Source organism: Pan paniscus, chromosome 5 (assembly GCF_029289425.2).
Source record: "Pan paniscus chromosome 5, NHGRI_mPanPan1-v2.0_pri, whole genome shotgun sequence".
Taxonomy (NCBI): Eukaryota; Metazoa; Chordata; class Mammalia; order Primates; family Hominidae; genus Pan; species Pan paniscus.
Window position 1 is genome coordinate 69638266 of NC_073254.2, and position 12278 is coordinate 69650543.

General features: G+C 37.9%; 1 protein-coding gene across 1 annotated transcript in view; it reads left to right on the forward strand.

Moving 5' to 3' along the window:
* HCRTR2 (hypocretin receptor 2) overlaps positions 1-12278 on the forward strand; it is a 119512-nt gene that overhangs the window by 4947 nt on the left and 102287 nt on the right. The window contains exon 2 of the mRNA XM_024929204.4: positions 538-1137. Within this exon, the coding sequence (XP_024784972.1) occupies positions 915-1137 (223 nt within the window). The 5' untranslated portion in view covers positions 538-914. The remainder of the gene's footprint in view (positions 1-537; positions 1138-12278) is intronic.

The window sequence follows — 12278 nt, forward strand, 5'->3', positions numbered from 1 at the left end:
CTGTCTTGCTTGACAACATTAACTATGATCATATTTATGACCCTTGGCGTCCTTCAAGAATTTGTTGCTGTATTTCATATGACACTTAACTATCGCAAATACAAATTCCAGCTAAATAGACCCTTCAATTTAAAAACAGTCTCATTCTCAAATTTTAAGGAGAAAGTGAAGACGGAGATATCTTAAAGACTCGGCAAGTACTAAGTTGGCAAATGTCAAATGTTAAAATAAGTTTATATTAAATGTTAAAGTATTTGCCTGGAATGACTTTTCCATTGTCCTGCTTGAGAAACACAGAGGCACCTCCTTATTACTTTTATATTTGCTTTACAAAGACAAATGTATCAACATGCTCTGTATTAATTGTATGTTGACATTTTTGTCATATCCACAGACTGATGCATGTCTGTGCATGGTTTATAATAAGTGCACGTAAAAATAGAGAAAATAAGTAGAAAAAGAGAGAGGTTTAACTCTCACCCCCCACCCCCCAAAAAACAGATTAAATTAGTTTTCATTACTTTTTTTTTTCTTCAGCTTCAGCTCTCCCTCAGCGAGGGAGGAGGCTGTGGGCTGCGGACTGAGTGCTGGAATGAGGAGTAATTGAGCTTCAGCTGAGCCGGACGTAGCTTTCTCCTCCTGGTGTCATTGCTGCAGCCTCCAGTGCCGGGTCCCTAGTTCCTCAGCTGCCTGTCTTCCCGGTGCAACATCGCCTGTAAAGACAGCAAAGCCACCGCAGAAGTTGCCCGGCAGAAGACTCCGGAGGCATTGGCTCAGTAACTTTTCACGTCATTTTCTGCTCGGGAGCCCCTTCTAGCCTCTCCGCGCAGCCTTTCCCACCGCAAATCACCAGTGCTCATGGGGCAGGCGGAGAGGAGCTTGCAGCATTGAGCGGAACCGGACTTGAGCCCGTGATGTCCGGCACCAAATTGGAGGACTCCCCCCCTTGTCGCAACTGGTCATCTGCTTCGGAGCTGAATGAAACTCAAGAGCCCTTTTTCAACCCCACCGACTATGACGACGAGGAATTCCTGCGGTACCTGTGGAGGGAATACCTGCACCCGAAAGAATATGAGTGGGTCCTGATCGCCGGGTACATCATCGTGTTCGTCGTGGCTCTCATTGGGAACGTCCTGGGTGAGTCTCCTCCCGGGCAGCCCTCCTAGGGGCTATCACCCCCCCTCCGCCCCGGGCTGAGAAGGCTCTAAAGAGACCGCTCCCTCCCCTTGGGAAGCAAACAAAGAGGTCGCTGCTCTCGGATGGGGTTTTCTAATAAAATAATAATAATAATAATAAAAAGTTTTCTGATTTTCCGAACCAGGACCGAGCCCTGGAAAGGTTATTCCCTGTTTTGCAGGAATAACGGGGAAACCGCGTTTCTTTTTCGAGCACCTAGATTACAAGCGCAGGGAGAGGGGCCGCGGCAGGGATCTCCAGGTGGATTTTGTTGAGTGTGTGTGTGTGTGTGTGGGTGGGTGGGTGGGGGAGTCAGTCATCCCTTTGTGTAACGTGGCTGGGTGTTTCAGGGGGGTTGGGACGAGACAGAGCTTGCAGAATACAAAGCTACATCCCTAAGGAGCAAGCTCTCTGTGGCTGTGGAAGTCACAAAGCATTTGTGAGCTAGGTGGCATTGCCCTTTGGCGAGGAGGTTTAGTCTCCAGTCAAGAGGTGGTAATGAACCAGCAGGGAGTGGAGACGGAGGCAAAGCAGGGAAGTGCACTCACTCATAGAAGCTGAATTAAACAGGATCCATGCCTGGAGCAAGAAGGAGGGGCATCGGAGACAAGTACCACAGAGATCTCGATCATCCATCCATCCATTCATTCATACATCCATTCAGCCAAATTTTTTTTTTTTTCAGTCTGCTTGTTGCCAGGCTCAGGAATTATTCATGTCAACTGTTTGTTGTTGTTGTTTTGTTTTGTTTTGTTTTGTTTTCTCCAAAGATGAGACTAAGCTTAATGCTAGGCTATTTGTCCCGGTCTAGGTCTGTATGCAAACACGGGTTTCCTCGACCCCCCATCCCCCTCCCACTAAACAATTTCTGAGGGTTGGGGAGGGGGTGAGATGGCAACATGGTGAGTGCGATGATGGAATGTATTAGGGCAGTTGGGGAATATACCTCCAGAAAAGGGGCTTTGGAAGGGAGGGATAACTTGAAATAAATTGTGAATGGAAGGAGAGTGTACCTTGATGAATGAAGAGTAGAAGGCTGGGAGACTTTTCACATGCAGAGGGCAGTGTGGAGGAAGTCTCTGCTGAAAATGACAGGAGATGGAGGAGGCTAGGAGTTGCTCTTGATTTTCATTTATAAAAGAGGAAGAAGGTGAGTGAGGTGAGATAGGCTGGGAGGCTTTGCAGTCAAAAGCAAAGAACTTGTAGCTGCAATGGGGACTGACAAGGAAATTATCAGGCTTTCAGACTAACCTGATTTTTGCCTTCTCTCCCAAGTGTGTTGGTCTGGGTAGAAATCATCCCGAGTAGTCTCTCACCAACTCAGCAGGCAGAATAGATGATAGTATGTGAATGACAGGAGTTCTCCAGAATGTTGGTAGAATGTTATTTGAGGAGACAAGAAACTTCTGAGAACTTTAGTACATTTTAAAATATTATTTTTAGACTGTGTTCCTTTGGTTGATTTAAAAGTAAAAATAAAGGAAATCTTTTTGGGATACTAACAAAATGAAACAAAAGTGGAAATACACAAGATTAGGATTCTTGTTATAAGCATAATTCTGTTGATAATAATCCTAATCTTAATTTCCTTCTTCTTGTTACCCATCCTTAGGATTACATCTCTTAAGACACATGGCTACCAGCATAGCAACATTTTACTGCATTATGCCAACACTTATTGATAAGCGAATAATCAAAATTGAACATATATTGAGTACCTACTGTGTGCCAGAGCCCTTCATGTACATTCTCTCCCTTAAACATCAAAATAACCCACATTAGCCAGAAGAAGAAACAAGACTTAGAGAAATAAAATGACGTATTAAGGGACATAATTTAAATTCAGTTCCATTTTTTCTGACCTCAGATCCAGAATTCTCCATTGTTATTCCACTCTAGAGCTAGAAAGCATATAGAGAATAGATTCTCTGCTCCTGATTGTCTGCAAGTTTATTAGATGTGTTCCTGTTCTCCTCTGCATCAACGCCCACTGCCAATAAAGTACAATGAGGGATTAATGGCACTGTCATTCTCTTCACCAAAAACCTTTCCAGAGAAGCAGTAATTTTTTTATGAATACCTATCAATAGTAACTATTTGCCTTCCTTATTTTAATTTTAGGCTGAATCTTTGTGGTAAAATGTGCTCTTCTTTGTTGTTATTGCATTTTTACCTTGCACAGACCTTGTAGTGAATAGTCTCCATATCCTAATTGCATAGTTTAGGGATACATGTTTGCTAGCCTGGGGAGTTTTGGTTTCAAGAAGGAAACACCTCTACAGTAAGGCTACTTGTTTCATAATGTCAAAGAAGATAGCACTGTCCACAGCCCCAAGTGCTGAAATGGCCAATTCCATTCAGCTTAAAAACAAAGATTTACTCAAAGCACTCTGCCTTAAAGAAACTGACAGCTATTTTCCTCAGGACTGAATAACACTGAAATCCTCTCTGGTTGAACGGAAATGCATTCTTTTCTGACATACTGCCTGAAAGTTGATGAGGTTTAGGTTTGACATTTAAACAAACGAGTAGTGCCGTTACTCACAGACAACTTCCTGCTCTTTGATGTCACTGTCAAATTTGCAACATGAATTAGATTGAGAATTGCTTTTTTGCCCCTCTGGTATAAGTAATTTTGCACATAGAGTGGTAGGACAGGATGTCACATGATTTATGCAAAATAAAGATGCAATATTAAGTATGAAGGTAAAATACCACAGTGTAGGCAGCAGATGTAATCACTGAGCCTTCAGGTCCAGTCACCATTTGTACTTTCATATAACTACTTGGAAAATCTCAACCTTTTTGGGCTTACAAATATAATGCCATCAGTTAGAAGTCATCTTCTCCACAATGTCCTTTCATGAAGTGATGTAATAGGATATGCTGTGGGTAGCATAACAAAGTCTTGATTGTCCTCATCTCTTTTTCTTCTCCCCATAGTCTCTCTTTATCACTATGCCACCTCTCCACTCTCATATACTCCTCCCAAAGATGGAAAGCAGTTTCCTGGGGGAGTAAAGTTTTAAATAGAATGTTATGAGTATTTACATTCAATGAAAAGCTGTAAGCATGTTTAATGTGAAATTTTAAGTTCTAAGGAAGGAGCATAGGGTAAGGTTCTTTTTGGAAGGAGTATCTTTTCAGTATCTTCAGAATAATGCCACCTATAACCTATTCCTAACTATGTCTTCTACTACAGCTAAGTAGATGTATCAACTTATTCAATTGGTATATTGTGAGCATTATCATTTTTTTAAATTAGTGTGTATATCAGGGGAGCCTCTGGGGAAATGTAAAGAAATGTGACTGATGTTAATTTTTACTCCTGATTCCTTGAATGACAATTGTAGGGAGAAATGTGTTCTAGTCAGTTTAAACATTAATTACCTAGGGAAAATGATCAATTTTCTGCTTCTCATATCTGCATTCAAAGATATCATATGTTTCATCTGGTATGCTTCTGTCATATCTGTTGTTGTCTCCATATGGAAAATAGGAAAACATCAGTCTAGCTATGCTTCTTGCTTCTTGTGTGCCATTAGCAAGTTATTGAACTATCCAAGTCAATTTTTTTATAATTACAAATTAAAGATCGATAATGCCTGCATTATAGAAATAGTATCAGGATATAATGTACGTATACCCTCTATAAAGACATATAAAGGGACACAGGCACATACATATTTTTCTTGACACATAGACACTAATTAATGTCAATTTTTATCCCTTAATTTTCATGACTGAACTTTTTGTGATGTGGTGTATAGCCAGCTTCTGCCTTCATGGCCAGTCTGTATCTCTGTAGCTCTTTATGGCCTCTGCCCCAGCCTTTTCCTTAATTGCGTATTTTCCTAAAAGGTGTGAATAAAATGGTGTTGGCACACATTACTCTCCTTTTCCACACTAGCTCCACCCACCCATCTCCTTCATACTGATTGCTTAACATTGCCTTCTTGCCTTTAAATGAAAGCCATTCCTAACTACTGGAATAGTTTGCTTTCTCTCTCAACTTAAATTTGCCTGTGCTGGGTCCCATTCATTTACAGTTTTTGAGTTGTTAATAGGTTGTTGATAGGCAGGTCTATCACTACTAGTGTTTTAAATAACACACACATTGGTAATATGTTGATTTAACTCATACATTGTTAAAATACATTGTGAAGTATTCATAGTTAAAATAAATTATCCATTAAGTAATTTACCTAATAACAGTTTACCCAAGTTAGGTGTGTGGAATGGGGAAATATTTGTAATAAGTTTGCTTCCTACAGAGTTAGTCTTGTGTCAGATATGTAAGTGGTAGAATTGCAAGTTCATGTTACTCCTAAGCCTAGAGACATTTATTTTCTGCTTCTCCGAATGCCCATTTTAGTTTCGTGGGTGTTTGTAAACCCATCCTTACCTACACAGGAAGCAAAAAGGGGTTATTTCTAAACCCTTTTTAGATATAGAAATAATACATCACTCATCTCGGCCAAGACTCAATAGAATCATGAATAGTGACTGTAAAAGGTAATATTAACTATTAGGCTTTAAACCTATTGTGCATTTTAGTTTTAAAATGCAAACATGCTTATCTGAATAAGAATTAATCTGATGCCTCTACATTTTTGCTAAAATCATAACTGTTTAGTCTTACTTAGTAAAATAAATTATATCTTTGACTTAAAATCCCAATGATAACTTTTAAGATGGCTATTTCATAGATAACACCAACATTTATCATGGACAGACAATAATGAGAATATCATGTGCAACTGATAATTTAAATGCAATGAGTTATTTCTGTATTTGAAAAAATATATTTGGGAAATGGGATAATTAAAAAATACCAGTTTTCAAGAGACCAAATCTAAAACTCAAACATAAACACAATGCTCCAGTTTTTAGAAAACTGTCTTGATTGTAGTAGTGCCTACATACTAAATTGTATCATATGATTTATATTAATTTTCCTTATTTTGTATTTTAGATTATATTTGAAAATTTTCATGTACTGCAGCTATGTTAGCATCTCAAAGTCTCCATATTCTCACTCCGCTCCGAAACATCCACTGCTGATGTTATTTAACTAGTGAAAGAAGATCCTTCCATGTTTCTTCTTATAGCATTCTGACATCTTCTCCACCCTAAGGAATGCTGGCTTTATTAAGTATGTTTCAGTCAATGACATGTGATTGGTGAAGCTGATGGTATTTGTCTTCAGTTCCTTTTTTCCCTGCAAAGGAAATTTGTTGAATATTTATTGGGTACTATATGCAAGGTACTATATGTCAGGCTCCACTTACATATACTCTATTGATGCCTTACAACAAACTTATAATGAGAAGATTAATAGGTTTTACAAATAAGAAAAATGAATTCAAAAAGCAATGTTAACTTACTCAAAAGTTTAGTCAGGCAGTAAATAGCAGCACTAGGTTTCAAATATGGATTTAACAAATTCCATGGTCCATGCTTATTCCATTACTTCATCCTGCCTCTTTCCTTAGCTTCTAACCCTGACTGGAGATGCATAGGCAAAAAGAGGAAGGAAGAGATACTTAGATGTGCCCTCTAGACAATTTACAGAGTTGTTTGGGCATGTTGCCATGCTGTTTTTCTGATAGACTACAGTTCTTCAGCTCTGAGGATGAGCTCATTTGATAAGCCAATCAAGGTCAGGCTAGGGTTACTTTACAAGAGAAAATTTCAAGGTAAAATAGGTGCTGCCAAAAATGCTTTTACCTGTTCAGGGGGGTGACTCACTGGAAAAAAAATGTTAGATAATTGTGGCCAAGGATTATTTTGTTATTGAAAGGCTACTTTTAGACACAATTTGAGCCTGAGAGCCTAAACACTTAACACTTCACATAATCTACAGATATTTGTTTATTTTTCTTTTTGTCATGCATTGCCAAATAAATAATTAGTATTTATTTAAACAAATCATGTTGCTATTGATTTTATTAAATAGATGAACTTTTTTTAATTTTTTTTTTTTTTTGAGATGGAGTCTTGCTCTGTCACCCAGACTGGGGTGTAGTGGCACAATCTCATCTCACTGCGGCCTCCACTTCCTGGCTTCAAGCTATTTTCCTGCCTCAGCCTCCCCAGTAGCTGGGATTACAGGCACATGCCACCATGCCCAGCTATTTTTTTTTTTTTTTTGTATTTTTAGTAGAGCTGGGTTTCACCATCTTGGCTAGGCTGGTCTTGAACTCTTGCCCTTGTTATCTACCCACCTCAGCCTCCCAAAATGCTGGGATTGCAGGCATGAGCCACTGTGCCTGACGTGAACAGGTCAATGTCTATATCACCGGACAGTGTTCCTGGATCAGAATAATGTATTATATGTACGAAGAATCATTACCTATTACATCAGACATGAAATGACCTTTAGATACTGACTTTGAAACAGTTTGAGATGCTATTGGATGAAACACGTGACCCATATGACCAGTCTTTTGAATTGCTGACTCTGAGGATAAAATTTTTACATTTCACCTTTGTTCACAATGAGAAGTGATCTCTTAACCGAGTAAATGAATTAAATCGATATTTAAAATAACATTAAATTTCTTGCCAGAAAAACTGTTCTTTCATAAACAAAAAACAAATTGCTCAAAATAAATGACTATATCTTTATTTCTAAAAAATGTTTAGAGATTATTATTATTGGGTCTTTACAAGTAATTTGCCTTCAATATTAAACACATGAGAACAATGTTTAATATTTATATAGTATTTTACTCTTCAGAAGGTATTTGTCCATATTCTGTCTCAGTTATTCTTCACAACAACATTATGAGGTAGGTCTTTTTTAATGAAAAAAACTCAAGTGCTTGAAGTGATTTAAAATCACTGTGGAAGAAAAGCATGGGCATACAGAAAAGCCAAGTGGTTGTGTGTCAGCTTAGGAAAAGCTTGCAAATTTCCTGTATTTCAAGAGGCCAGGATGAGGTGTGTAATTATCTTTTACTGGTCTTCAGCTATCCTGTCTTTGATATGTGATTGTGTCAAAACTATGAGGAAAAACTCACATTAACAAACTTCATAAACTTGTTAAACATAAAATAATAATTTCGATGTTTTAATTTACAGTAAGAGTTTATTCTTACAAGTCCTTAAATGCTCAAAGTTCTTTCAGTTATCATAGTCTTTTTCAGTAGACAGAAATCCATGTGGACTGTTATTGTTCTGAATAGCAAGGCTATGCCATAGTAGCAAAGAAACCCTGAGTTTTCATTGGCTTAGTATCACGAAAGTTTATTTCTTGCTCATTTAACATCTAAGGTGGGTTGGAGAGTCTGCTTCATCCAATGACTCACAGTTCAGGCAGCCTCCACATTTTGTGCACTATCCCTAAAAGGTGGACTCTGTGGTAATCAGTTTCCAATATCGCTTCCAATGACTGCCCCCGGGCCCCGGCCCCACTTCCTGATAGTCACACCATCGTGTAGTCCCTTTGCATATTATGCCAGAATTGGTCTGGGTGACCAACAACTCATAGCAGCAGTGAAACAATGTCATTTTCAAGATTACATAACAGGAGCTTACAGCTTCTGGCTCAAGTACCCACTTTCTCTCTAGCTCTTGGATCTCTTCTTCTGGAGGAAGTAAGCTGCCTTGTGGTGAGCAGCTGTTGGCTGGAGTTAAAATCTCCAGCCAGCAGCCAGAGAGGAAATACGGTCTGTTAACAACCTCATGTGTGAGCTTGGAAGCAAATCCTTCAGACCAGGTTGAGTCTTGAGGTGACTACAACAGCCACTACCCTAACCCACCCCCAGCTTCACTGCAACTTAGTAACAGACACTGAGTCAGAACTATTCAGCTAAGCTTCTTGCAGATTCCTGACCATTCAGAAGCTGTGTCATAATAAATTTTTGTTGTTTGACTTCAGTTTTGGGATAAGTTGTTGCACAGCCTCTAAAGTTGTGAACTAGAAGAAGTATACTGGCTCTTAACCACCTTTGCCAAAAATTAACACTTGTCAGTCATGGTCATATTCATTTGGTCCAAATCAATCATATCGTATCAACCTAACTACAAAGGGGATTGGGAGATGGTGATGTCTCTGTCACAGAATCTATATAATAGTTAAAAGTATTTCTAACTTGCATAGACTCAGAACAAGAGAATTTGGAGGAATTCAATGCTTAATGGCATACCACTAAGATAAGCTGATAGATATATCGTTGCGATTTGGGTCTCTGACAATAGAGGCAATTGATAATATTAAGAGACTATGTGCCAATTATTGTGCTTGGATTGAGGGTACAAAGGTAATAGAATCCAAGGAACCTGCACTCTTTTTGAAAGATAGACACATAAACACATAGTTTTAAAATAACGTGGTAAGTGCTACTATGACAGATGGTTGCACAGAATGTAGTGGAAGTATTTGAGAAGGACACTTAGCTCCGCTGGGGGATTAGAGAGAGATACAGGAGGAGATGACACCTAAACTGAGTTTTAATAGATGAATTCAAGTTACCCAGGTGAAGAAAATTGGGTAAGGATGTTCTAAGCAGAGGAAACAACATAAGCAAAATCAAAGAGGCGTGAAATAGAATGAGCTATGAAGAAAGTGTTAGGCAATTGGGTAAGTCCAATGTAAGTGCAGATGAGGAGAGTCTGGAAATGAGGCTGAAGCAGTAAATAAGGATTGGCCATAAAAGACCTTGTGTACAATTCTTAAGATCTAGGCTTTGACACTGTTGTTTAGGGGGAGCTGTTAAAAGATTTTAAATTAGAGTACCATCATTGGTTTGCATTTTCCATGAGAGCATTTTGAGGAAAACGCAGAGAATAAATACGTGAGGGGAAAGACTAGTGAAGGTTTTCACACTGGGGTTTGCATCCTGTTTTGGCAATAAGCTTGTTTTAATGAAAACAAACAAACAAACTGACAATAAAGAACATAATCCAAATTCTCCAGATAATTACTTCCAGGAGGCTTTCTACGTGCTGCATACAAAACAAAGAAAGAAAAACATAAAGTGAGAAAACGAAGGAAAAACAAGGAAAGAAGAGAAAGAAAGAATACATATTGGAAAAACTGTTGCTGTTTTTGTTTTGCTGAATATTTAAATTTGAGAAGCAATTTCTCTTTTTCTTTTTACTTTTTTTTTTGAGATAAAGTCTCACTCTGTTGCCCAGGCTGGAGTGCAGTGGCGCCATTTCAGCTCACTGCAACCTCTGCCTTCCAGGTCCCAGTGATTCTCCCACCTCAGCCCCCCCAGTAGCTGGGACTTCAGACATGCACCATCACGTGCAGCTAATTTTTTGAATTCTTAGTAGAGATGGGATTTCACTGTGTTGCTCAGACTGATCTTTAACTCCTGAGCGCAGGCAATCCACCCACCTTGGCCTCCCAAAGTGCTAGGATTACAGGCGAGAGCCACTGCACCCAGACGCAAGTTTTCTTTATGATGTTTTCATTATATCTTTCTTGGAACATATATGTATGAATCTTGCATGCCATAGGTCTATTAATATTTTCCAATATTCTACATGGATTTTTACTAAAATCATTTTTATGATTAGTTACTGACTGAGGTTTCAATGCATCACTGTACTCCTAGCCATCTCTCATTTTAGCTTTTACATCACATTTTGGCCTCACACTGAAATGCAAAATATTAAAAATTTGAGATCTAATAAACAATTTTCACATTTTCCAACTAAATCCGCACTTCTTTCTAAATTTTCTACAACTTTCTAAACATTCTCACTTGAAAATTTATTTTAAATGACATGTATTTTATTCAAACAATCAATGAAGATGCTACATTGACCCCAAGTGAGCCCTTAGGGAATTTCCGTGAATATTTCCCTACAGGTTGGCATGGTAACACACTTCAAATTTCTAAATCTGTGGATAGTTTAGAAGCTTTTATTTGCCGTTCCTAGTTCACAATGGAAATACAACAATGATTAAAAATTATAATATCCTTTTGTAGATTCTTAGCTTTTATTCCTACTCAGTGACTCTAAAATGAATTTATAAGGCCCATGGTTTATAACTATGTGAGGCCTTGATTTTATCACTACATTGCTAGAAATGGGGTCAGAAGGCCACCAGCTTTAATAATTTAATTCATCAATTCGGAATGAATTTGATGAGTCAACCACTTTGGTAGAGAACCATATTGCTCATAAATACTGTTTTGAAGGCAATTCGTCTTTCATAAAATGTGAAGATTGTGCTGATCTTTCTGGGCGGGGTATGGAGGTGTGATTAAATGCTTAAGAAACCATTTTGTTATTATATTAAACTGAATCAACTTTTTATTATTAAAAATAGATAAAAACTTAGCTTCCTCAATTATAATACTTTATGCAAAAGTTTCCCAATTTTATATAGACTGAAGATAAAAATACATTAACAAATCTTACCAGCTGGTTCAGGAAAATAACTTCATAATTATTGAGATATTTATGTGTTTGGGCTTGATTTATACTTTGGACACAGGAAAACCTAGAGAGATCTGGTTCTTTGAAATCATCAGAGATGGTGATGGTGACTCAGAGATTCCTGAAAATCAGTAAGATTACCCTAGTTTATAGATGTATGTGTTATTTTTTCCCCCAGGCATAATGAACTTTATAACTTGTCATTGACAAGAAGCCAAATCATCTTAGAGAAAAGGGAGAAAATAAAAATTTAAGAACTTAAAAACACATAAATAAAAACATGTACATACCTCACACGTGTACACACACAGTTTGGGGATTGGATGATATGAATAATATAATTAATACACCCTAATTTTTCATGCAGGATTAAGAAAGTATCTTCCAAACATTAAAAATGCTGAAAACTGGACATAAGGCCTTGAGTTTCCCAAATTCAAGACATATTTTCAACTATCCCCTGAGTAAATGAACTATAACATTTACAGAAGTAAAAATGATAAATACACTAAAGATGAATAAGTCCTTGAATTAACAGCCAAACAAGAAGGTGCATCCTTTGGATGATTGATCACTGTAGCATGATTTCTTTTCCTTGAATAGACAATATTCCTTGACAATCTTTCTGTAAACAGAATACAATGTTTCCCTAAGCAATATATGCGTGCTCTAGAGTTTTCACAATTTCTGATCCTCCTATG